Source organism: Vulpes lagopus, chromosome 3 (assembly GCF_018345385.1).
Source record: "Vulpes lagopus strain Blue_001 chromosome 3, ASM1834538v1, whole genome shotgun sequence".
NCBI lineage: Eukaryota > Metazoa > Chordata > Mammalia > Carnivora > Canidae > Vulpes > Vulpes lagopus.
Window position 1 is genome coordinate 152,260,837 of NC_054826.1, and position 27,577 is coordinate 152,288,413.

The 27,577-nt window shown below is 40.5% G+C and overlaps 2 protein-coding genes across 2 annotated transcripts in view; one reads left to right on the plus strand and one right to left on the minus strand.

Annotated features, from left to right (window-relative positions):
• The first annotated feature begins 15,405 nt into the window (after positions 1 to 15,405).
• Positions 15,406 to 27,577, plus strand: part of CTBS (chitobiase) — a 32,685-nt gene continuing 20,513 nt past the window's right edge. The window contains exon 1 of the mRNA XM_041750610.1: positions 15,406 to 16,539. Within this exon, the coding sequence (XP_041606544.1) occupies positions 16,369 to 16,539 (171 nt within the window). The 5' untranslated portion in view covers positions 15,406 to 16,368. The remainder of the gene's footprint in view (positions 16,540 to 27,577) is intronic.
• The window catches only part of SPATA1 (spermatogenesis associated 1), a 67,010-nt gene continuing 66,138 nt past the window's right edge, over positions 26,706 to 27,577 (minus strand). The window contains exon 15 of the mRNA XM_041750605.1: positions 26,706 to 27,224. The gene's annotated coding sequence lies outside the window, so the exon portion shown is untranslated. The remainder of the gene's footprint in view (positions 27,225 to 27,577) is intronic.

Below are 27,577 nucleotides of genomic sequence, written 5' to 3' on the forward strand. Positions count from 1 at the left end.
AGACACTGCTGCTATAAATATTGGGGTGCAGGTGCCCCCTTCAGATCACTATGTTTGTATCTTTGGGGTAAATACCTAGTAGTGCAATTGCTGGGTCATAGGGTATCTCTATTTTTAACTTCTTGAGGAACCACCATACTGTTTTCCAGAGTGGCTGCACCAGCTTCCCACCAGCAGTGTAAGAGGGTTCCTCTTTCTCCTCATCCTTGTCAACATTTGTTGTTTCCTGACTTGTTAATTTTAGCCATTCTGACTGGAGTGAGGTGGAATCTCATTGTAGTTTTGATTTGTATTTCCTTGATTCCAAGTGATGTGAGCTTTTTTCCATGTATTTGTTGGCCATTTATATGTCCTCTTTGGAGAAATCTCTGTTCAAGTCTTCTGCCCATTTCTTGACTGGATTATTTGTTCTCGCTTACATGTAGTTTTTTAATTTCTTCATTAATTTCCTGGTTAACCCATTCATTCTTTGGTAGGATTCTTTAACCTCCATATATTTGTGCTCTTTCCAAATTTTTCCTTGTGGTTGACCTCCAGTTTCATAGTGTTGTGGTCTGAACATATGCATGGTATGTGACCTCAATCTTTTTGTACTGGTTGAGGGCTGATTTGTAACCCAGTATTGTGATTTCTTCTGGAGAATGTTCCATGTATACTCAAAAGGAATATATTTATTCTTTTGCTTTAGGATGAAATGCTCTGAATATATCTGTGAAGTGCATCTGGTCCAGTGTATAAATCAAAGCCATTGTTTCCTTGTTGATCTTCTGCTTAGAATATCTGTCCATTGCTGTGAGTGGGATGTTAAAGTCCCCTACTATTATTGTATTGTTATTAAAAAAATTTCTTTAGTTTGTTATTAATTGATTTTTATATTTGGCTGCTCCCGAGTTGGGGACATAAATATTTACAATTATTAGATCATCTTGTTGTAAAGACTCCTTTATTATGATATGGTGCCCTTCTTCATCACTTATTATAGTTCTTGGTTTAAAATCCAGTTTGTCTGATATAAGGATGACTACTCCAGATGAGGTAATATCTTAAACATTTTATCAAGTCCTGGAATCTTCTGGGGTTTCATTTGTACCATACCATATTGGGAATCATCATTGTCATTCTTGTGTTCATTGCTCACTATTACAGACAATTGGATGAGGTTTTTTTTTTTTTTTTAAGATTTTATTTATTCATGAGAGACACAGAGAAAAGCAGAGACATAGGCAGAGGGAGAAGCAGGCTCCCTGCAAGGAGCCTGATATGAGACAATCGCAGACCCTGGGATCATGCCCTGAATTGAAGGCAGACACTCAACCACTCAGCCACCCAGGCATCCCAACTGGATGAGTTTTAAACTAGCCTTATATAATGATGCATATTTCAGGAAGAAAAATGGGATATCCTGAAACAAAATATCCATGTCAACTACTTTCCAAGGGCAAAAATATAAAGAACCTCTTCACCAGAATCAGAATATTCCTTGAGCATCATTACAACAGACACACATTGCTGCAATGAATCTATTTGGAGATGACAGCGTTATAAGCATCTTGAAAGGTTAAGTGCGACTTTAAAAAAATAGCAGTATCATCAATGAATATGGTACTATCAAGCTTCTTTTCTCTGAAGTTAATTCTACTTATCTAAAAGGATCCTCCAGGTTATAATTAAGAATGCTGTCAGAAACAACAGGAGTTTTCTTCCTTATGTCCAATTCTTCCAAATTCCTAGAGATAGCATAAACATACACAATATACTGTACACTCATGTGTTCAGGGGGGAAAAGTTTGTTCACTCACATAGTACCAGATATCTAAGTCAATTGACCATGTGTCCTCTGACTCACTTTGTACCAGTAAACATATTTAAGAATGGAAAAATCTTAGCAATGTGAGATTGGAATTATCTGGAGCCTTGGCTGAACAGCTTGGATTTTACTAGAGCTCTTTTAGAGATAGCTATTTTAGAGATAGCTTACCTCTATCCTCCTGCCTGTATACATATACATAAGATAAGGATCTTGAAAAATGGAGAGAGCGTGAGCCCCTGAGTATACACCAAACCCAGAACAAGGAAAGATAGTCCCAAAGAAGGAGGTAAGTCCAGGAATGACTGTGATGGCTATTTCCATGTAAGGTAATGTTCCAGGCCCAAGATACTCTTCAGAAGTTGTGCAAAGGTCAACAAACTGCTCACAACTATCTTTCCCAACACTTATCTCTTAATAGCTGTGTTGGCCAAGTTATTGAACCTTGCTGAGTTGGTCCTTCATCTGTAAAATAGGAGGCAGTAATAATAATGATAATAAGAATACCTACTCTGTAGGGTTTAAGGATTAAACAAGATAATGAATATATATATTTTAAACCTGTTAGTATTAAACCTAGGTCATAAGTTCTCAGTATGTGTTATCAAAAAGTCAAGGACTTGGGGATCCCTGAGTGACTAAGAGGTTTGGCACCTACGTTTGGCCCAGGCAGTGATCCTGGAGTCCCAGGATCGAGTCGCACATCGTGCTTCTTGCATGGCGTCTGCTTCTCCCTCTCTCTCTTTCTCTCTGTGTCTCTCATGAATAAATGAATAAAATCTTAAAAAAAAAAAAAAGTCAAGGACTTGGAACTTCAATCTGCCCACAGTACTATTCTATCTGGGTAGGAAGGAGATAGAGACATTCATTTATCCATTTCACAAACATTTATTGAATGTCTTTTATGCATCAGATACTATTCTGAGTAATAGGAATTTAGAGATGAATAAGAAAAATTAAATCTCTTCTGATAGTTAAGCCACTAAATAAATGTTGGGATTGAAGAATACTTTGAAGAAAAATAAGGCAAAGTAAGGTGATTTCAAGTGAGTAAGAGCCTTTCAGAGAGGCTGACCTGGAGATCTATGGAGAGGCAATAGATGAGCAGAGACCTGAAACAAGTGACAGGAAGAAGCTTGAGAAGCTTGGGGGAAAGAGCATTTTGGGGGAAAGAGCATTCAAAGCAGAGGGAGTAGCACCTGCAAAAGCCCTGAGGGGAGAACAAGGTGGGGGTGCAAAGAATGGGAAGAAGCCACTCAGCAAGAAAGACTGAAGGTCAGTGACAGATGGAAGCTAGTACTGTAGAGCATCAGAGGTCATGGTGAGGACTTTGGATTTAATTTGGAATGTGTTGGGTAATACAGTAAAAATGATTTACAATTTTGAAAGCTAATTCTGACTGCTTTTGAGGGGATAAGAACAAAAGGATTCAAAGGGGGGGGGGGCTATTACAGCAGGCATGGGAAGAGCTGATGGTTATTTGGACCAAGGTGGTGATGGAGGAGGTGAGAAATGTTTTGGGGGAGTTTGAAGATAAAGGATTAGACATGGTATGTGAGAGAGAAAGAAAGCTTTGCCTGAGCGGTCTGGTGATTGGCTAGGGGATTATTGAGATGGGGAATACTGGAGCAGAAGCAGGTGGGGGATGGGAATCCAGAGCTCAATTTTAAAGTCATGGGACTGAATGAAATTATTCAAAAAGTGAATATGGATTAAGAAGAAGAGGGGTCAAAGATGGAATGCTGGGACACTCCCGCAGAGAAGTCAGGAAGATGAAGGCATCCTGCGAGAAGGCTGAGAAAGAATAGCTACAACCCCCTTGATGGTAGCAGATGCTGAGTCCTAGAATGGGCTGCTTTCTGGCCCACAATCCCATTGCCTCATCCAGGTCTCCACCCAGTGCAGCCTTTCTGCAGCCAGCAATAAATTTAAAGGGATTAATACAGAATAAGCTTTGGACATTGTAGTACTCAACACATATTCATTAAATAGTATGTACGAATGAATGAATAAATGAATATTGACAGATTTTACTTTATTCCTCTTTAAATATTTACAAACACTTACTTGCTTTTGATTTTCCTCTCTGGAGAGAAGATTGTATTGGCTTCATTTTAAGGTATGTCAGAGGAAATTTTTGCTAAAGCCAGAAATCTTTCTATTAACTTTGAGGTCTATTAAACCTTCCAGAACTTTATAAACTAATAAGGAAAATATTTGGTTCTTAAATAAAGGGCTGTGCAAATTTTATATCTTACAATTTCATTGAATAAGATATTAGAGGTACCATCTAATAATATTCACTTATTCATTTCATTATGAACCCAAAACTTACATAATACATGTACAAAATACACACTTAGCTGTGTGTAGGATATGGTAATTGATACTCCATTAAGAATAGTAATGAAAATTAATATGTGTCAGGCACAAAGGTTTTTATATGCATTTCCTTTTTTTCATTATTCTCATAGCATCCTGTGAGAATGAGACTATTGTTACCTGTTTCATACAACATAAAAATTCAAAGAATTAAATAACATTCTCATGGTCAAATGATTAGAATTGGGCAGAACTGAGATTTGAACCCAGCTCCGTATGATTGCGGAGCTTGAACTCTTGCTCAGTCTGCTCTGTGACCCCTTTTCATGAATCAATATCATAAATATCAATTTTACTTATAGAACTGAAAACATCAAAGAAGTTTGACCAACATAAGCTCGGTCTCCAAACAAAAAACATCACAGTGAAATTCTGGAATTCAGTCTGAAGCTGGAGGTAACCCCATTCAAGTTTCTATTTTAAAAAAATGGTGACTTTTTCTGGACACTACAAACAGAAAACCAGGACATAGGTCTGTGCACAAGGTGCAAGTGGCACGTGGAAGCAGCAGGGCAGCAGTTCTGCGGGAAGGGCCAGAGCAGCAGCGTGGAAGTCACACTCTTGGAAGAAAACAAAACCCAACAGAGACAGTCTTGGGCAAAATGAGCAGTAGTACCAAAAGTAGGGATGGCAGCGGAGCAGCCTCAGCAGGGCAGGGAGAGAGGGGAAGGGAATTCCTTGGCCTCCTCCCAACCGCAGGGGACCAAAGTTGGTAGGACTCATGCTCCGATTCAAAGATCAAGCTTCAGATATCTATTTGCTGTATGCGAGAGAGATACTATATCTGAATCTGTGACTATCCACTGGATGCGTTTTAATGACATAATATATATATTTAAGTGCATTGTAAACAGCAGCCTGGCAGCTGAAAATACTGATACTCTTGCTGTTAAAGATATAACAGTGATCACAAATATTATTAGTAATTTAAAGTGTAATTTTAAAACTCTCTACCAAAGAGGCTTTGGGTTATTTTGCCATTATTAATTTGTTATTTAAATGGGTACTGGGGCACCTGGGTGACTCAGTGGTTGAACGTCTGCCTTTGGCCCAGGGTGTGATCCTGGAGTTCCAAGATCAACTCCCACACCGGGCTCCCTGCATGGAGCCCGCTTTTCCCTCTGCCTTGCTCTGTGTTTCTCATGAATAGATAAATAAAATCTTTAAAAAATAAAATAAAATAAATGAGTCCTATTTCCTATCCTTTTGATTCTGTGAATAATCACCATATAGTAAGGTTCTTACCTTGAGGGGATAACCAACTAGACTTTATCTAATAAATCTGAGCTAGTGAGGCTAATCATTCTGCTTATGATTCCATTACTTGGTTTGCCCTATTTCTTTGCTTTCCATAATGATTTTGCCCATTGTCAGAAGTCTTAACATGATCATTTTAATGGTTTCCCATTACTTCCTATTTTAGTTTCGGTTAGATGGCATTTAGTGAGGCTTCAGTTTTGACTATAGAGTGGATACTTTATTTTTTAAAATAAATTTATTTTTTATTGGTGTTCAATTTGCCAACATACAGAATAACACCCAGTGCTCATCCCGTCAAATGCCCCCCTCAGTGCCCACCACCCAGTCACCCCCACCCCCGCCCACCTCCCCTTCCACCACCCCTAGTTCGTTTCCCAGAGTTAGGAGTCTTCCATGTTCTGTCTCCCTTTCTGATATTTCCTACCCATTTCTTCTCCCTTCCCCTCTATTCCCTTTCACTATTATCTATATTCCCCAAATGAATGAGACCATATAATGTTTGTCCTTCTCCGATTGATTTATTTCACTCAGCATAATATAGAGTGGATACTTTAAAAGAATTTTAATTGGTTCTGTTTCTCCACTTAATATTGTAGCAATACAGCGTCCTATTTCATCAAGAGGTATCATACATAGCTTATTTCCCTTTGTTCAAAGATCCCATTGGAGAGCTACCAACTAAAATTCAAGTCGTCTCACAGTTATAAGATAGGTCTTATTCCTCAGTGAATTCCAATTTTGAAGGAACATGTCTTCCATTGATGAAGAAAGCAAGCTCTGACTAGGATCACCCAGGCAATAGAGATAGGATTTAAGGAATATACAATTATGGCCATGGCGGTTTCTCGTTCATGCTAGAACAACTGCTGGTACTTTTTTCTTGCACTGGAAAGGAATGTTTTATTTTATTTTTAAAAAATATTTATTTGAGAGAGAAAGCGAAAGAGAGAGAGAAAGCACTGATTGGGGGAGGGGGCAGAGAGAAAAGCAGGCTCCCTGCTGAGCAGGACTGTGACGTGGGGCTTGATCCCAGGACCCTGGAACATGACCTGAGCCTGGGCAGATGCTTAACCAGCTGAGCCACCCAGGAGCTCCTGGAAAGGACTATTAAAAAAAAAAAAAGCTAAGAGTGGGGATTAAATAACTTATTATTTTAATCAAAATTTTCAACTACTTAAAATTGGTTTTGAAACAAAAACAGTATGGTATAACACTGCAAAATATTCTGATTGCTTAGTAAAGGCAAACTATAAGTTACAAATTGTTTTCTACACATTTGATCTTATATCAGATAAAAGCCCAATTATTTCTGAGGAAGTGGTCTTCATTCAAAATAAGATGCTACATTCTCAAAGCTTTAAAAACAGCCCCCTGAGGTACACATAAACCATCAAAGAAACATTTTCAGACTGTCAGAGGCATTTCTGTAAATTCTACAAAAAGATTTTGCATCCTAGGTTTTCTCGAAGTTTATTCTGGCTGCCTTTGGATTAAAAAACCAGAGACGTGAAAAGCAAAGAGTGGCAAAGTGGCCCTAGCTACAGCTCCCACAGCAGCAGCAGATCCAGGAACATGTCTGTCCCTGTTGGTCCCTGCTATTTGGCAGCAGGTAGTTGGACACCTTTTCAGTGCTGTTCATGCATGCAGAAAGAAGCCATTTTAACATGATAGGCTAAAGGGTTGTCAGCTTTTTTCCTAAGCTTCTCTAATTGGGGTACACAAGTCTCTGCATCTCTGCATGCAAGATGGGCTGGCTCCAGTAAGATAGGATTTCAATGGATGAATGTAGTCCTTTCTTCATTAAACAAACAATTGACTGCATGGGTAAAAGATGAAAGATACCTGGTTGAGAAATACTTTCTGTCAAACAGACATAAGCAAGGATTTTTAGCTGGTCACGAATTTAGTATGAGCCAAGAGGTAGAGCGCTGCCCAGAAAGCACTAAGGCATGTCAGCTCACAGGAGGTAACGATTTTGCCATATGCTGCATTGGCCAGATCGTGCCTGACCTGGAATGTACAGATTAGCTGTGCACCACATCTTAAAGCTCATCAGAAAGGGTTACAGGTGGGATGGTAAAAAGTACAGAAACCAAGTTATATGGGGAACAATTGAAGGAATTTGGTTTATTTAGTCCAGAAATGGAAAGATTTGGGAAGCAGAAGAGGAGGGAATATTGGTTGTTCATCTTCAAAACTTGAAGAGGACCTTGCAGAAAAGCTATCACACTTGTTCTGGAGGTCTCCCCAAAGAAAAATCAGGGCCAATTAGGGTAACAGTAGACAGTTTTCAGCTCAAAGGTTAAGAAGTTTTTTGTAATTATTACTTTCCCTGAAGTAGGCTGGGCTGCTTCCTCAGTGGGGCGGGTGGTGACTTTGTCACACGGGAAGACCCCAGTAAAGGCTGAACACTCTCGAGTATAGAAGGGGAAGATGATCAGTGTTAAGTGGGACTCTGAGAGGTTCTGTTCAAAGTATGGTAAGGATGGCCCCTGGAGGCTCTGGAAGCCATCCTGGCCTATGCTGCACACGCTTATGGTGGAGTCTTGGGCTGTGTCACCCTAATGGTGACTGTTTTCTCCGTCGCTAAAAAGTAGACTTCAGTCTTGTTATCTAACTTAAATCACCGCCTACCAAGATAACATTGCTGTGGTTACTGAAAATGGCCCTGGGATGCTGTGTTCCTCCGTCTGAATTGATGATTCTCACTCAAGGGCGGTGAGGGATGGGGCTCCCAGGCATGTGACTGGCCTGAGCCTTGCTCTCCTCAGCTATGGGCTGGAGACTGAATAGCATATTTAAGATTGTGGCCTTTGGAACTACACTGCCTGAGTTTAAATCCTAGCTTGGTGCCTTACTATCTGTATAAAACTGTTATTTAATTTATGATGTCCCTTTGTCTGTAAACTAGAGACGACAATGGTTGACTCTGTCTGTTGTGAGAATTAGGTGAGCAAAGGGGTATTACCTCCCTGCCTACAGAGCCCACTGGTATTTTTACATTCTATTTGTAACCAATCTGCTCCAGGTTGACACCTACATTACGATGTTTATTCCAGCTAGCCTCAAAAATGATTTCAGTACGTGGAAATTCAGTACATTGAAACTAGGTGTAGTTTTAAACCGAAGGTGTCATCCCACCAAGCTATAATTAATTCTTGGAAAATAAATCTGGTTTTAAATGGAAAACCACCTAAGTATTCATGTTCCAATTAAAAGTATGTACTGAGAGGGCACCTGGGTGGCTCAGTTATTAAGTGGCTGCCTTCCTCCTCAGATCATGATCTTGGGGTCCTGGAATTAAGTCCCATGTCTAGCTCCCTCCTCAGTGGGGAGTCTGCTTCTCCTTCTCCCTCTGCCCCTTCTCCCCACCCCTTGTCATGTTCTCTCATGAATGCTCTCTCTTTCTCAAATAAATAAAATCTTAAAAAAAAATTAAAAGTATTTACTGGGACAAATTCCATGCTAAGCTCTGTTACAGTGCTTCTCAGAGTGTGGTCCTGAGATCAGCTGCATCAGCATCGACTGGTGCCTTAGTCCTCTCGGGCTGCTGTAACAAGAATCAAGGACTGGGTGCTGAAAAAACAAACGTGTATTTTTCACAGTTCTGGAGGCTGGGAAGTCTCAGAGCAAGTCCTTGGCAGATTTGGTGTCTGGTGAAAGCCTGCTTCTTGGTTCATAGACAGTTGTTATTGTGTCCTCATAAGGCAGCAGGAGGGTCCCTTCTATAAGGACACCAATTTTATTCATGAGGATGCCTCCCAAAGGCCCCACTCCTAATGCCATCTCATGTTTCCTGCACCCCTCTTACTCTTTCATGATTCACATCCGTGTTTTGGTGAAACACATTTTTTGGTGGTTGCTTGAGAAAGAGTGTATGACAGATAAATATTTTGAAGTTTTAAATGACTTTTCTACTTGACTAATAATTTTCAGTGGAAATCATATTCTTTTAGAATTTCAAATGTATTGTTTGTCTTTGCACTTCAGGTGTTGCTGTTGAGAAATCTGAGGACTTTCTGATTCTTGACTCTTTGTGACTTTTTTTTTTAAATCTCTAGCAGCTTTTAGGATCAATTCTTTGCCCTTTCATTCTGAAGACTCATGTGCTTCAGTCCTGGAAGTTTTTCTTGAATTGCTTTCTAATAAATAGAAACTGGACTTACCCACTGGACTGTTCTTCCAATTTTCTTACCTTTCTCCTGCCCACTCCAGAGAATGACACCCCCAGACTTCAGCCTGGGAGAGGGACAGTTGCCTAAAGATATAAGCTGGGGGGCAGCCCAGGTGGCTCAGAGGTTTAGCACTGCCTTCAGCCCAGGGTATGATCCTGGAGACCCGGGATCGAGTCCCATGTCAGGCTCCCTGCATGGAATGGAGTCTGCTTCTTCCTCTGCCTGTGTCTGTGTGCCCCCCCCCCACCCGCCCTCTCTCTCTCTCTCTCTCTCTCTCTCTCTAATGAATAAGTAAATTAAAAAAAAGAGAGAGAGATGTAAGGCTGGGGAAGTGATCTAGAGATCTAACGGCTCATTAAGCAGCTTTCACCTTAATTCTCTTTATTTTCAGGCACCTTCCTCCTGTTCCCCCATTTACTCTGAATTCCTGAGGCACCTCTTGTAGTTCTGGAACATTTGGAAGATTCCTAGTGGTTTAAGTTGGGTTGTTTCTCAGCTTTCCCTACTGTTGGGGTTCAGGGTACTTATCTTTCATGCTTTTCAGCTTCCAAAATTATGTCACCTTGTCTTTGTGGGCTTAAGTTTTCATTGGAGTTTAAGCATAAAAGGGAGCAAAATTAGGTGTTTGTATTCAAACTGCCATCTTAACTTAGAATGAGTACCTGTATCTTAAAATTTTTTTCAGCCATTCATTAGGGGAACATGATAAAAAAAAAGATGTGACTGCTGGCTGGATCCAGGTGATTGGTAGCTCCTCACCCCTCCCTGTCCTTGGAATGTGGATTCTGCTTGCCCTTCCTGCTTCCAGAGGCTGCTCCCAGGATGTACGTAGCATTGACATGATGATGTGGTGTTGAAAACACCTGCACAGTATATGTGACTGAGCCCAGTGGAGGGCCTCTTGGTAAGCTTTTTAAGACTTGGAGGGCCACTATAGGTTTCCATTTGTCTGCTGCCCAAGACAAGCCTCACATGTAAGTTCCCTTTGCTCTTATGAAAACTTCCACCTGACAACCTGGAGTGACCTGCCTCTTTCTTTAACTCTCCCCTCTGCCCTCTGTGTGAGGAGCCTGGTTTCAGAGCACACCAGGAAAGCTGCTGAGAGGGTTGTGAACCTACAGTTGGTGAGCCAGCCAGGAGACTGAAGAAATGGGTCTCAACAGATGAAATCCTGAGTTGGTCATTGACCCCTGTGTGGGGAGGAGCGACCTATAGGTCAGATGCTTGTGGATTGCCACTGGATCATGGAGACACCCGTCTAACGCCCTTGGGGGAACAGCTCACTGTGCGCAGTGGCAGGGAAAGGAAGCCGGTGGTCACTGCAGCTGGCCTCTCCTGCAGGCGGTTTGGTTGGCCACTGATGCTTGGCTGGAGGTGGCAGCTTAGGTCCAAGTTAAAAGATGACCTAAGATTAGAAGAGGACAAGGGAATGTCCACCAGCCTTATAGCTTCAGGGCTAGCGGGCAAGATTGGAGAGCAGGATAAAAAGATACCTTAATGTGTTATTTTACAAAGCTGGGAAGGCACAAAATACCCCAGATTAAGATCAGGGAACTTGTGACAAAGCCTGATTGATTAGGACACTAAAAGGTGGAATCTCTGAAAAGTAATGAAAATTGAAAAAAAAAAAAAGGTTGTGGTAACTGAGGATAACCTGCACATCTTCTGACCCTAGTACGAAGGAAAAATTTTTTTTTTTAAATTTTTATTTATGATAGTCACACAGAGAGAGAGAGAGAGAGAGAGGCAGAGACATAGGCAGAGGGAGAAGCAGGCCCCATGCACCGGGAGCCCAACGTGGGATTTGATCCCAGGTTTCCAGGATTGCCCTGGGCCAAAGGCAGGCGCCAAACCGCTGCGCCACCCAGGGATCCCACAAAGGAAAATTTTAAAAAGCAATTACCCTTAAAACTCTTAGGAGAAAATTTAGTTTCTTTCTCTGTCCCTTGAATTTATAAGTCTTGTCCTTCTCTAAAATGTAAACACCCCAGGAGATAACCAAAACATTGCCTACAGGGACTAAAGAAAAAAAAGTAAGGGTAGGGGGAAAGCTCTTTAAAATACAGACTGCTTGAAATAAGGAAAACAACCCTGTAGGTAGCAAAGTAGGAGATGTAGGAGAAAGGTATGAGGAATGAATATACATTTTTACTGAGGAGAAAAGAAAGTAATTTTGTCCTAAAATGAGACTGGTTATTTAGAGAGGAATAACTTAGGACAAAATATGAATGAAAAAGAAAATTGTAGAAGGTTTGTGAAAGGTAATCTTTGGAAGGGAATTTTATGGGTGGTCAGGACTGATGAAAATTGGAATAAATAAGCTTTTGAAGTACACGAGTATAAGATCAAAATGTGGTTTTCTCTATTAAAAAGACAACATTTTCTTGGATTGTTGGTCTGCTTTTGATAAAAAAAAATTATAAACAAAGGTTTGTAATTAAATTAAAAACAAAGTTTCTATATTTTGTCTTTACCAGGTTTATAAGAAACTCTCACTAGATCTTTAACCATGGCCATTTTTAAATCTGTTATTTGCAGAGTTATTGTTTTACTCTGCTGCTTTGGCCAAATGTGTTCCTGCAAAAGTGCTTTATCTTCCAGGAGATTTATGGAAAAGGTTTTGACAAGTATAGATTTCTGATAACTAGGATCAATTTTCCTTCATGTAGGAGGGATGATAATAAATCTTTTAAGTGCTTTCCCAAGGCTACCTGCCTAGCCCCACAATATGTCATGGGATGGTAGCTGGGGATGTGTCCCTGTTCTCCTTTGTCACATCAGTAAAATGTACGTCAGTGGACATAATGTTAACATGTAGAGATCTGCCTCTGCTATAGGATACCTTACAGGCTTTGCTGGAATGTCTGTGAGGGAAAGGATGGGCAATAAATCCACAGAAAATACAAAGCCCAGGCACAGCTGTAAGGTGAAACTCATGTTGTCCCAAAAGTTATGACTGGTAAGGTACAATTCTATCCACCCCCTAAAAGTGTGAAGGAGGTGCAAGCCTCTGTAGGGATTTGGGAGGACTTTTATTTCCTACCTGGCATAGTGCATCCATCCTACCTCCCTAGTAGAGAGAGGGCACATGTGGGACTAGGGGTGAGAGCAGCAAGCTGGTTTTGAGAAAGCAAAGCAGATTAAATCTCTGGGCACATCCCATATAGGGCTAGCATTTGAGTTAAATATGTCTGTGACTCCAAAAGATATGGGTAGACAGAAGGGGAGAGTGCTTCCAGGATTTTGGCCCCAATTCTGGAAAGGGGCAGATACCCAATATACCACATAGAGGAGCAGCTCCTAGCAGTGTACACAGCAGTCCTCAAGGCAGGGCCTCTCACACAGCAGCCAGTGGGTTGAGCTCAGAGTGGCCTGGCTGGTGATTAGTCATGAGTCCTGGCCATTAACCCTTTATGCTGACAGCTGGGATGTTCTAAAGGGATTAGCCTTGGACAAATGGAGGCCAAAAGGTGGATGATTATGAGTAAGTCTTTGTGGGATTAAGATGTGTGGGAAGACATGTGAGTCTACCCACAAGATCTTATTTAAGGAAGCCCTCACTTTTCCATGTCTTGGCTCATAAAGCACTGACACCCCTTGGCAACTGGGAAGCTGGTATTCTTGACCCTTCAGTAGGTACAATAGATTGGGTGCACAGAGAAAATGGCCATCACCATGCTCAGGTGGGATGGTGAATTCCAACTATGCCAAGTTGCTCTTGGAGTCCAGCCACAGAGGCTGTCCTGTGTGTTCTAAACAATAACCAAGGCAACTGCTGAAAGAATCTGGGGCTATTCACTCCAGTTCCCAATTGGTGAGGAACTGGCAAGTTGATTATATTGGCCTCCAAGTAAGGATTCTATATATGCCCTGGTTTGTGTAGACACTGCATTTGGTTTAACCTGATATTTCCCGTTTCTATGCACAACAGGCTGCCACCATTAGGGGATTAGAGAAACTGAGTACTATGTATGGATACCTTCATCAAATAGGTAGCAATTGAGGGGCAGTCACATTTCGAAGGTCATGAAACATAAGACTGGGCAAAAAAAAAAAAAAAAAAAGAAGACATCAAATGGAGATTATATCTTAGCTATAATCAATAAGCAGCAGGATCAGTAGAAAGAAAAGATATTGGGACACCTGGGTGGCTTAGCAGTTGAGTATCTGCCTTCGGCTCAGGGCATGATCCTGGGATCTGGGATCGAGTCCCAAATTGGGCTCCCTGCAAGGAGCCTGCTTCTCCCTCTGCCTATGTCTCTCTCTGTCACTCATGAATAAATAAATCTTAAAAAAAAAAAGAAAAAGAAAATACATTAAAACAACAGATTAAATTGTTAACAAATAAAACCAGGTAGACTAAAGTACTGTCTAGGCTTTAATACATCTGGAAAATCAATGAGTAGAACCACTTGCCCCTGTGCCAGACTGGGGACCCCTGCCAAGGCTCCCAACAACAAAAAGGTGTGGAAGTGACAGGAAACAGCCATTGCCCCAACTCTCAACCATGATCAACATGCAATGCTGCTGAGATCCCCAAGCCTCGTCATGCCTGGGAAAGGAATTATCTACTGGAATTTGCAATGGGGCATGCCGCCAGGGCTGGTGAGTCACTTCACATTCCTGGGTGAGGAGGCACTACTCAATTTTCCACTGGGACCCATTGTTCTGCTGCTAGCTGGACTTGTTGAAATACACTATGCCTGAAATGGAACGTACACCTTGGGAGACAGTCTCTCTCCTCATGCCTGACAGTGCTGCCTTCCCTGGCCAACGTGCATAGTCTGCACAACCGAGTCAAATCCCTACAGCTGCCAACCTCCCCCTCCTCCAGGCCAGGACAGTGTCTCATTGGCATGATTATCTGGCTGCTGTCTTTGTTCCCTCCACAGGCTTGGAGAATGTTAGAAATCCTTACTAAATTCAGTCAGCAAGCCCTGAATGATAATTTTAAAAAACCTGTCCTTACTGAACAGTGAAATGACTCTAATGAGAAAAACTGTTCTCTAAAACAGGATGGCCTTGGACATTTTTACCTCACAAGGAGGCACCTGTGCCATTATTAAAACAAAATGTTCTGAGCTCATACCTAATGAGTCTGCTAATGTATCATTCTTATTAAATCACGTGAGGACACAGGAAAATGTCCTGAGTGATCCAACTCCCAGCCTAGAAGATTTAATAAATTGATGGTTTGGATCCTAGGACTCTTGATAGAGTTGTGACTAATTTGGGGAATTATTGTCTTAATCTGTGTTTTCTCTTACTGTACCTGTACTGTTGCTCTGGTGTCTGCCTCCATTGCAGCAGATAGCCACCAGAAAAGCCAGTGCCATGTTAATGAAACCCCTTCATGACCACTCTTTCTGGAAGAGGGGGCACACAGGATTGTAAGAACCAGTCACCAGGGGTAGAGTGTTGGTGAATGTCATCAAAAAGACATGCCTGGGGATCCCTGGGTGGCGCAGTGGTTTGGCGCTTGCCTTTGGCCCAGGGCGCGATCCTGGAGACCCGGGATCGAATACCACATCAGGCTCCCGGTGCATGGAGCCTGCTTCTCCCTCTGCCTATGTCTCTGCCTCTCTCTCTCTCTCTCTCTCTCTCTCTCTCTCTCTGTGACTATCATAAATAAATAAAAATTAAAAAAAAAATCAAAAAGACATGCCTGAGGGCACCTGGGTGGCTTAGTGGTTGAGTGCCTTTGGCTCAAGTCATGATCCCAGGGTCCTGGGATCAAATCCTGCATCAGGCTCCTTGCAGGGAGCCTGCTTCTTCCTCTGCCTGTGTCTCCCATGAATAAACAAAATCTTAAAAAAAAAAAAACACAACTGTCGATTGACCTGTGAACACTGAGGCTCTTCACCCTTTCTTTTGTCCTTGGAACGTAGGTTCTACTTGTCTTTCCCACTCCCAGAGGCTGTTCCAAGAACATAGCCTTGAGATAGTGATGTGGTGTTGAAAACACCTGCATGGTGTATGTGACTGAGCCCAGTTAGGGCCCCTTTATAAGCTTTTTAAGACTTGGAGGGCCACTACAGGGATCCATTCATCTTGCTGTTGCCCAAGACAAGCCTCGTGTGTAAGTTCCCTTTGTTGTTATGAAAACTGCCACCTGCCAACCTATCTCTTCTTCACTTTCCCCCTGCCCTCGGTGTGGGGGGGCTAGTTTCAGAGCACACCAGGAAAGCTCCTGAACTACCACCCCCATTCCAACTGTGGTGCTCAGTCATCCCTATCAAGGCCCCCTATTTCTCTCTTCATGGGGCCTCCTCCACTTTTTAAAAAAGGTTTTATTTATTCATGATAGACCAGTGTGGGGGGGGCGCTGTGCAGAGACACAGGCAGAGGGAGAAGCAGGGAGCCTGATGTGGGACTCGATCCCAGGTCTCCAGGATCATGCCCCGGGTCAAAGGCAGGTGCTAAACCGCTGAGCCACCCAGGATCCCCCCTCCTCCACTTTCAAATTGCACGAGGAGTACAAACAGCCATGACATAAAGACAGGTGCAGAGTATTGAGGGGGTATAAGTGGTACTTCTACCCAACAGGTCTGCTGGGGGCCTGAGGCACTGGCTTGCCAGTTACCTGTTCACGGTAGTCTTTCTCCTTCATCCCGCCTCATGTCCCCATTGGCTAAGACTGCCCAGCCCTTCCCATGTCAGCCCCTCCCAAGTCTGCTCTAACCCCCAGGCAGGGTTAGAGCTTGCTGAGAGTCTTGACCTGAGCCAGCAGGTGGAGAAACCGTCATGTCCCTGCCACAGCTTGGTCGCCTGTGCCTCCTCGCCCACCCACCACGTGGCATCCTGGGGCTCACCCTGCTGCTGCTGCCACTGCTGCTGCCATTCTGGGCAGGGGCCCACTGTCCTTGCCAGGATCCAGCATTGTGCCAACCCATCACCGACCACCCTGATTTTGAGGTCAGTGCCTCTCTTTTGCCCCTCTGGGTCTGTCCTTAGGGCCGAGTAAAAATTTAGGGTAAAGCCCTAAGAAGGGCTTTAGGGTGAGCCCTAAGAAGAAGTGGTGTGGGTGCAGTCACCAATTTTGACCACTGACTGAGGGCCTCTTTTTGGATGCCTTCATCATATGATGAGGAAGCTGAGAGAGGTTGAGTAACTCTTCCTGGTGTCACAGTGCCTGCCTGAAAGAGGCAGGCAGGTATTCAGACTCAGGTGTGATCCCAAATGCAAGTTCCTTTCACGGCCCTGCAGTGCCATCCAGGTGGCACTCTGGGCATACTAGCAAGGGGGTAGGATAATGAGGTATTTCCTAAGTAGCAAGTTTCATTGTTCTCCAAGAGAATATTTAGTATGAAAGAATCTCAGCACTCCAACAACAGTACATTGGAAAGCAGAATGTTCCACTTACCTTTCTTTTTTCCTGTCTACCAGCCCTTTCTTTTAGGTACCTCGAAACAACCAAAGAAGGGTGGTAAAAATAATTTTCCTTTTACTCATCTGACAATTTATAATGCTTTGAGTAACTTTAATCAGGCACCTTTCACAGGCAAAATGAGAACCACCTGACACCTAGAGTTTGATGACTACAACAGGAGTTAGAGGAAAGGCTTAATCCTATAAAAATTAATAGAAGGAAACCTTTAACTTTTTGAGGATCCTCCATACTGTTCTCCAGAGTGGCTTCATCTGTTTGCATTCCCACCAACAGCATAAGAGGGTTCCCCTTTCTCTGCATCCCTTCTAACACCTGCTGTTTCTTGGGTATTAAAGAGGGCACTTGTTATAATGAGCAATGGGTCTTGTGAGTGATGAATCACTGAATTCTACTCCAGAAACCCATAATGCACTGTATGTTCACTAATTAAAATTTAGATTAAAAAAAAAAAAAAGACATTCCTTTCGAATAGAGTCAGAAGGCCAGGCAGGGGGAGCTCTCAGATCCTTGTCAGTTGCAGACCAAGTAGGGAGAGCCAGGGGTATCTAGCAGGTGGGTCCTACCTTATGACCGTCACTGGGGAAGAAAGGCTCCTTCCTGGCAATAGCCCAAGAAATGAGATGTCGCTACAATTCAGCCAATGAAAAACCAGTATACTTCAAACTCCCAGTTTACTCCAATTTTTTTTTTGTTTATAACAGCTTTCCTAACTTCCCCTTTTCCTCTATAAATGAGTGTTGCTCTCCTTTGTTTTGTGGTTTTGCTGTAGCTTGTTTGTCCTGGTTTGCAATTCTATGCTATTCCCAAATAAACACTTCTTTGTTGGTAAAATAGCCAACAGTTTAATATTTAAGGTTAACATTACTTAGCAAAAGTGGGATCCAGAGAAGACCCCCAAGAGCTCTGAGGCTAGTGAGCAAACAGGTACCAGTACCCTCTGAGCCTGAGCTCATTGCTTTCTCACCCACCCTGGGGTTTGAGGGTAAATTTTGTCCTGGATTATAAGCTCCACACTTTGAGTTTTCCATACATTATTTGGGGTTTGTTTTAAGACCTTGTTTTTGTTTTCTGCGGTACTCACTTGGCCTTTGGTAGGACTGTTTGGAACTGGACTGTTCCTCCTGGGGATGGGAATGGCCTTAGGTCTGATTCCTTCTGAAACAAACTGTTCCTGTTGAAACTGCTTTTTAGGAATTTTTCTCTTTAGAGAAAATCCTTGAAGAAATGGGATCCCAGTCACCAGTCTGGACCAGACTCTAGCCAGCTTTGTTTTTAAACTATGCTCTCTAAATGGACTGACTTAACCAAAATGTAGAATTAACAATGGCCATTATGGGGAATTTTCATCTCCTCAAACTTGTTTTACTCAAAATTAGAAAGCTATGACGCCAAACAAAAAACTGAATGGGATGCTTATTTTAAATGGTACCTTGAGGCTTCCAGATGTTTTCAGGATTCTTTGCTGAGGCAAACAATTGAAAGGAGTCAGAATGGCTTCTGAGGCCCCTTTTGCCTTCCTCATCTTTGCAGACATGAATCTGTCCCCTCTTCCCTCTCCTGAGCCTATTAAAACTTTGTTCTTCTTTAAAAACTTTTTTTTTTTTTTTTTTTTAGATTTTTATTTGAGAGAGAGAATGAACTGGAGGGGGAGAAGGAGAAACAATTCCCCGCTGAGCAGAGAGCCAATATTGGGCTTGATCCCAGGACCCTGAGATCATGACCTGAGCTGAAGCCTAAGGCCACCCAGGCGCCCCAAAACTTCCTCCTTAAAGTGAAATCTTATGAAGACCTAAACAAAACCCAAGTTTCTTATGTTTCCCGGATTAAGGCTGAATTGTGAGCCATAAAGTTTCCAAAAGTGACTGAGGACCTCCATACATTTGCTGAAGAATTTGAATTTAGCATAGTTATTCACACTTACCAAGCTCATTTCTCAGATTTATATTAATTAGTCCAACTGCCTGGTGGTGAAGACCAGGCCAAATATTGGATGAAACTAGACCTAAAGTAACATCCTGAAGGTGATTTAGAGAAACCTCTGGCAAGATGCTAGAACATTCGCTGGAAATCTCTACTGAGCAATTAGAGTAGCTTTTGTTAAGCCTACTGATCGAAACAAGATTCATGCTTGCACACACAAAAGGTCATGAACACATGGCTATTACAATCAACTCCAGATTGTATTTTAAGAACATTCTGGTCTTCCTGTAAATGTTTAATCCACCTGGGTAGCATTTCATTCTGTTTATTAATGGGCTTAACTGGAATCTTTCTCTTTTAGTTAAAAGAATCAGGATGAAATAGGAAACTTACCACTCCAGATTTAGTTAATTTGGCAAATCTGCTCACTTACATCCTAGATGAACCTAAAAGACTGCTAAAATTATCAATTTTCAACTCCTGCAAATGAAAGCCTGTAAACAAAACCAAAATCTCTGTAGTTTTTGTTGTTACTGCTCTAAAGAGCCAGGCATTGGAAAAAAGTTTTATGAATTTAAGTATTCCAGGTACCTTCAGCTTTCTAGTTGGCCTTCCCAATGTCCTCTTAATTCCCAGTAACAGAGCTCCAGGGAATTATAGGGGCTGTTCTCAATCCTCCTTCTTAACTGGCTGCAGAGAAACCACTCTCCAGACTGGAAATGAAAAATGTGTCTTTATTGATACCAGAGCTACTCTCTCAGTGCTTAACCCCACTGCTACAGAGCAGCCCCTGCCTTAGGAAACTAAAACAGTTCAAATAGTGGGGGGTCTCTAAGAAACCTCAACAAGATCCTGTTTCTGAATCTTTTCCCTTTTGTCTAGGCCCTTTGAGACATACCCTTTTTTCTCCTTAGTTATTGGGCTGAGATTTCTTAGAAAAGTACCATGCCAAGATTTTTCTCAAAAGGGAGAAATAATTTTACAGTTTGACAACAGTAATAAAAATACCCAACCAGGGAAGTTAAATGACCCTTCAACATCTTTCATTTATTTCTATCGGCTGAGCTACCGTCCTTTTTATGTGCAAAAGCTTTAACCGATATTGGCGAAATCCACAGTGCACCTCCCATCAAGATTCAAATAGATCCCTTAAAACCTCTCCCATAATTAATACCTAATACGTAAGCCTCTCAAGGAGACCTCAAGTCCATAATAGAATATTACAGTACTCGGGGCTTCATTATCCCCTGAACTAGTGCCTGCAATACCCCTATTTTACCTATGAGAACACCCAATAACTAAGGATGAAGGTTTGTCCAGGATCTCTGAGCAATAAATAACATTGTTGTTTCTTGGCACTCTGCTGTTCTAACCCCCATAGCCACTAACATCCATTCTCACTGAAAGCAAAATTTTCACTGTAATTGATTTATGCAATATGTTTTTAGCATTCCAGTTAATGAGGATAGCCCATGTTTTGCTTTCATTTGAGAAGAATGGAAATGTACCTGAACAGTAAAGTCCCAGGGTTTCCCAAAGAGTCCTTTTTACTTTTCATGAATCTTAAAAGCTGATTTGGATGATATAAAGTTTTTTGCAGGCTCTACCTTGTTATAATACATAGATGATTTGCTTCTCTACAGCCCTTCTCAAACATCTTCATAGGAAAAAAGCATCCACCTATTGAAACTTTTGGCCTGATAGGGACATAAAGTGTCCAAAGAAAAACAGTTTGCTCAAACTCAGGTTTGACACTTGAAGCACCTGATCTCAGAATAAGGACTACATTTGAATCCAGGTGAAACCCCTCGTGACTGCTTAGTGTTGACAGATTACCTTTGAATCCTTGTTACAATTTACAGGAAACTCCTCTAACCTGTGCAGGTTTTTCATAGATAACTGATGTTTCTTATCTAAAGGACAAAAATGGTAAATATCATACTGAGGATCCTATTGCAACTCCTTTTTGAATTCACTGAAACAGCAACCTTACATTTTGGATACTTCAGCCCAATAGGCTGAGCCATATATCCTTACCTGAGTTCATACCTTAGCCAAGGGTAAAATTGCAAACATTTATACTGTTAGTTGGTATGTTTTTAGGGTAGCTCGCGACTTTGGAATATATATTTTTTAAATATTTATTTATTCTTGAGAGAGGGGGGGGGGCAGAGACACAGGCAGAGGGAGAAGCAGGCTCCATGCAGGGAGCCCAATATGGGACTCGATTCCAGGTCTCCATGATTACACCCTGGGCCGAAGGCGGTGCTAAACCGCTGAGCCACCCGGGCTGCCCATGACTTTGGAATATTATGGGGACAATGGGCTGTCTTTACCTCCAATGGAAATAAAATTTTAAATGGTTCCTGTGTCCAGTGATTTTTTTTTCAGTCTTTTTTTCTTTCTTAAATTCCACATATGAGTGAAATCCTATGGTATTTGTCTTTCTCTGGCTTATTACACTTGGCATTATATTCTCTAGACCCATCCATATTATTGCAAATGGCAAGATATTCTTTTTGATGGCAGAGTGTGTGTGTGTCTACACAAAGTATCTTTATCGATGGACACTTGGGCTTCTTCCATAATTTGGCTATTGCAGTAGATAAAACCGTAATAAACATGAGTGTGCAAATATATCTTTTTGAATTAGTGTTTTCAGTGGAATTGCTGGGTCATAGGGAAGTTCTATTTTTAATTTTTTGAAGGAGCTCCATACTGTTTTCCACAGTGGCTGCACCAGTTTGCATGCCCACCAAGAGGGCATGAGGGTTCCTTTTCTTCCACAACCTTACCAACACTTGTTCTTGTGTGTGTGTGTGTGTGTGTGTGTGTGTGTGTGTGTGTGTGTGTGTTTTATGTTAGCCATTCTGCCAAGTGTGAGGTGACACTGTGATTTGGCTTTGAATTTCCCTGATGCTTAGTGATGTTGAGCAACTTTTCATCTGAAAGTCTTCTTTGGACAAATGTCTATGTTGTCTGTCCATTTTTAAATTGGATAACTTGGGGTTTTGGTGTTGAGTTGTATAAGCTCTTTATGTATTTTGGATACTGACCTTTATTGAATATATGATCTGCAAATATCTTTTCCCATTCAGTAGGTTGGGAAAACATTTTAGTGCTTGTTGATTGTTTCCTTCACTGTGCAGAAGCTTTTTATTTTGATGTAGTCCCAGTAGTATATTTTTGCTTTTTTCCCTCTTGCTCCAGATCTATCTAGAAAAATATTACTATGGCCAATGTCAGAGAAATTACTGCCTATATTCTCCTTTAGGATTTTTATGGTCTCACATTTAGGTCTTTTATCCATTTTGAGTTTTTTTTCTTTTTTTCTGTATGTTATGAGAAAGTGGTCCAGTTTCATTCTTTTGCATGTAGGTGTCCAATTTTCCCAACATTATTTGTTTGTTGAAGACACTGTCTTCCCATTGCATATTCTTGCCTCCTTTGTCAAAGATTAATGTCTATATAATTGTGGCTTTATTTCTGGGCTCTATATTCTGTTCCATTGATCTATGTGTCTGTTTCTGTGCCAGTATCATACTGTTTTGGTTACTACAGCTTTGCAGTATATCATGAAATATGGGATTGTAATACCCCCAGTTTTTTTTATTTTTTTAAAATTTATTTATGATAGAGAGAGAGAGAGAGAGAGAGAGAGAGAGAGAGAGAGGCAGAGACATAGGCAGAGGGAGAAGCAGGCTCCATGCACCAGGAGCCCGACATGGGATTCGATCCCAGGTCTCTAGGATCGCACCCTGGGCCAAAGGCAGGCACTAAACTGCTGTGCCACCCAGGGATCCCCCAGTTTTTTTTTTTCTTTAATTTTAAGATTATGTTGGCTATTTGAGGTCTTTTATGTTCCATAGAACTATTATTAGTATTCAAGTTCAGTGAAAAGTGGTGTTGGTATTTTGGTGGGGATTGCATTAAATCTGTAGTTTGCTTTGGGCAGTATGGATTTTAACAATATTGGTTCTTTCAATCCCCGAGCATGGAATAGCTTTCAATTTTTGTTGCTTTCTATTTCTTTCATCAGTGTTTTATAATTTTCAGAGTACAAGACTTTCACCTCCTTGGAATAGTTTATTCCTAGGTATTATTTTTGGTGTGATTGTAAATGGGATTGTTTTAATTTCTCTTTCTGCTACTTCATTATTAGTGTATAGAAATGTAATGGATTTCTCTATGTTGATTTTATATCCTGAAATCTTACGGAATTAATTTATCAGTTGAATTAGGTTTTTATGGTGAAGTTTTTAAGAGTTTTTTATATGTAGTATGTCATCTGCAACTAGTGACAATTTTAGGTCTTCCTTACCAACTTGGATGCTTTCATTTCTTTTTCTTGCTTGATTGCTATGACTAGGACTTCCCATACTATGTTGACTAAAAGTGGTGTGAACATCCTTGTCTTGTTCCTGATCTTAGGAGAAAAGGTCTCAATTTTTCACCATTGAATATGATGTTTGCTGTGGGTTTTTCTTACTTGGCCTTTATTATGTTGAGGTATTTTCCCTCTAAATTTGTTTATGGTTGAATGGATGTTGTACTTTGCTGAATACATTTTATGAACTATTGAAATGATCATATAGTTCTTATCCCTTCTCTTGTTGATGTTATATATCATATTGATTGTGGCTATTGAACCACTCTTCTAGCCCAGGAATAAATCCCACTTAATCATGGGAAATTAATTTTTAATGTATTGCTCGATTTGGTTGCTAATAGTTTGTTGAGGAATGTTTTGCATCTATGTTCACCAGACATATTGGCTTGTAGTTTAGTTTTCCTTTTCTCTTTTCTTTCTTTTTGTAGTGTATTTGTCTGGTGTGGGTACCTGGGTAATGCTGGCCTCACTGAATGAATTTGGAAGCTTTCCTTCCTCTTCTATTTTTTAGAATAGTTTGAGACTAGATATTAACTCTTCTTTAATTGGTGGAATTCACTTGTGAAGTCATTTGGTCCTGAATTTTTATTTGTTGGGCATTTTTTGATTACTAACTCAATTTCATTGCTAGTAATCAGTTTGTTCAAATTTTCTATTTCTTTCTGATTCAGTCTTAGGAGATTATGTGTTTCTAGGAATTTATCCATTTCTTCTAGGTTGTCCAATTGTTGGCAAATTGTATTTCTGTGGTGCCTGCTGTTACTTTTCCTCTTTTATTTCAGATTGACTCTTCTCTTTCCTTCCTTTCCCTTTCTTCCTTTCTTTCACTTTCTTCTTTCCTTTGATGGTTTTAGCTAGAATTGATTTTGCTGATCTTTTCAAAGCAGTGGCCTTTGATTTCATTGATCTGTTTTTAAAGTCTCCATTTCACTTATTTCTGTTCTAATTTTTATTGTTTTCTTCCTTCTATCGGTTTTGGGCTTTGTTTGTTCTTTTTTCTAATTCCTTTAGGTGTAAAGTTGGGTTGTATTTGAGATTTTTCTCAATAGACAAGCCTCTATTGCTCTAAACTTTCTTCTGAGAACAGCTTTTGCTGCATCCCAAACATTTTGGATGGTTGTGTTACCATTTTCATTTGTCTCCAGTTTTCTTTTTTATTATTTGATTTCTTGGTTGGCCCCTTCATTATTTAGTAGCATATTATAACCTACATGTATTTGTGGTCTTTCCAGATTTTTTTCTTGTGGTTGATTATAGTTTCATAGCATTGTGATAAAAAAGATGCGTGGTATGACTTCTATCTTTTTGAATTCATTGACTTATTTTGCGACCTCATATGTGTCTATCCTGGAGGATGTTCCACGTGCCCTTGAAAGGAATGTGTATTCTGCTGTTTTAGGATGGAATGTTCTGAATATATTTATTAGAACTCTCTGATACAATGTGTCATTCAAAGCCACTTATTAATTCTATTTAGATAATCTATCCATTGATGTAAGTAGGGTTAAAATCCCTTCCTATTATTGTATTGCTATTGATTACTTCCTGTATGTTATTAGCTGCTTTATGTATTTGTGTTCTCTCTTGTGTGCATAAATGTTTACATTTGTTATATCTTCTTTTTGGGTTGTCCCTTTTATTATATAGTGTCTTTGTATCTTGTTATATTCTTTAAGTCTTTTCTCTGATACAAGTGTTGCTACCTCGATTTTCTTTACACTTCTATTTGAATGGGAAATGCTTTTCAATCCCTTCACTTTTAATCTGCATGTCTTTAGGTCTAAAATGAGTTTTATGGAAGCATATAGATGGGTCTTGCTTTTTTTGAGTAGGCTCCACGCCTAGTGTGGGGCTTGAATTCATGACCCTGAGATCAATGCATAAGCTGAGATCAAGAGTCAGATGCTCAACCAACTGAGCCACCCAGGTGCCCTGGGTCTTGCTTTATCCATTCTGTCACCTTTTGTCCTTTGATTGGAGCCTTTAGTCCATTTACATTCAAGCTAATTATTGATAGTTATATACTTATTGCATTTTGTCACTTTTTCAGTTGTTTTTTTGTTTCTCTCTTCACTTGCTTTCTTTCCTCATGATTTGCTGGCTTTAATGATATACTTGGATTCCTTTATTTTTTGTATATCTATTTTTGATTTTTGATTTGGATACCATTAGGTTTATATATAACATCTTGGGCATATAGCAGTCTATATTAAGTGGATTGTCACTTAAGTTTGAATCCATTCTGAAAGCACTAAGTTTTAAAAACTTTTCTATTCTTCAGACTATGGTATCCTATTTTACATCCTTTTATTTTGTGAATCCTTCGGTTTTTTTTTGTTTTTTTTTTTTTTTTAGATAATTTTATTGATCTCATGTTTCCTACTTTTCTCTTTCCTTTCCACTCAGAGTACACTTTAACATTTCCTATACCAGTGGATTAGTGGTAATGAATTCCATTAACTTTTATTTGTCTGGGAAACTATCTCTCTTTCAATTTTGAATGACAGCCCTTTTGGATAGAGTATTCTTGGTTGGAAGGTGTTTTGTTTTGTTTGCACTTTGAATATATCATGCCACTGTCTTCTGGCCTGCAAAGTTTCTGCTGAAAAATCAGTTGATAACTTTATGCGATTTTATGGGATTTCCCTTGTATGTAAACTGTTTTCTCTTGCTGCTTTTAAAATTCTGTTGACAATGACTTTTTGCCATTTTTAAAAAGATCTTATTTGAGAGAGAGAGAGAGAGAAACAGAGGGACAGAGACAGAAGCAGGGAACCCAATGTGGGGCTCAATCTTGGAACCCTGGGATCATGACCTAGGCTGAACACAGATGCTTTGGGTCATCTACTGGGTTCAAAAATAAACATACTTAAGTAGAGCAATCTTTTCACAATGCACTCTTAGGAGGTTTTGTTGGAAAAAAATCACCGCCATAAAAAGTCTTCTACCTCACTGGAAAGGCCCTTATCAGGAATTGTAAACCAACCCTTGTGCCACAAAACTTCAGGGAATAGACTTGGATTCATGTGATACATCTAAAGAAAGCACCAAACCATGACTTGTTCTGCACACCATATGATGACATGAAAATAAAGATTTCCTGGAATTGAAGAAGAAAATGATGAGACAGTTTCCCCAAGATGTCGAGACCAGGCCTGTATATATTTTACTCACCATTGGTGTTTTTTTTTTTTTTTTAAGATTTTATTTATTCATGAGAGATACAGACAGAGGCAAAGACATAGGCAGAGGGAGAAGCAGGTTCCCTGCAAGGGAGCCTGATGCAGAACTCGAGCTCTGTACCCTGGGATCACAACCTGAGCTAAAGGCAAATGCTCAATCATTGAGCTACCCAGATGCCCCTATTTTTTTTTTTTTTTTTTTTTTTTTTTTTGTCGGAGGACACTGCTGCCTCTGTATTCCCCAAGCCCTTATGGAAAGGGGAACCTCTTTTTTTTTTTTTTTTTTTTTGATTATAGCTTTTTGGCAACAGCCTCATCATGATTCTGGGACAAATTAGCTTTTCACTTTATCTTTGAAGGGTTAGAAAGTTCAGAATTCACAAAAGTCTTTCCACTGAACTAACTGGATTCTTCTTCAGATTCATGGTTCCTGAGTTTGCAACCGGACTATATTTTCAATAACACATTTAATTCCAGTCTTTTGAGATAGCAATACTGTTTTAAAACATCTTTGAAGTTGTGCTGTTTTGCAAAAAGTTCATCAGCTATTGTTTCATGTTTATAACTGCACTGTAACTTTTCAAGATGCCTCAGTTAATTCTTTTGGTGCGGTCTCGTAGTATTTATGATTCAGTTGTCATGGTATGATCTCTTTAAGTGGGGTCTTCCAGGAGGCATACTTGGCTCCAGGTTTGCGTTCATACAGAGAACCCTTCACCTGCAAGTTGGGAGTGTCAATAAATATTTCAGTGGCTACTTCCAGAACTAGATTCTTGGTTTAGAACCATTAAACAATTTGGAATTGGTATGTTACTTCTGTTTTGTCTGTTGGACTTAAAAAAAAAAGTTGTATTCACTAAGGTGATGCAGCTCAACACTTCAAGATGATGTCTAACGCTTAGGGCCTGGAGTAGATATTAACTTTAAACGGGAGTACCTCAGAGTTTCTCCTGCCTAATCTTCCTTGTTATTTAAATGTGACTTCAAATACTTTCCAACTATATAAGTACTTTCCCTCCAATATAGATGTAACAACCAGGGAAGGTCCTACCTGGTACTGAGGAATGTAGA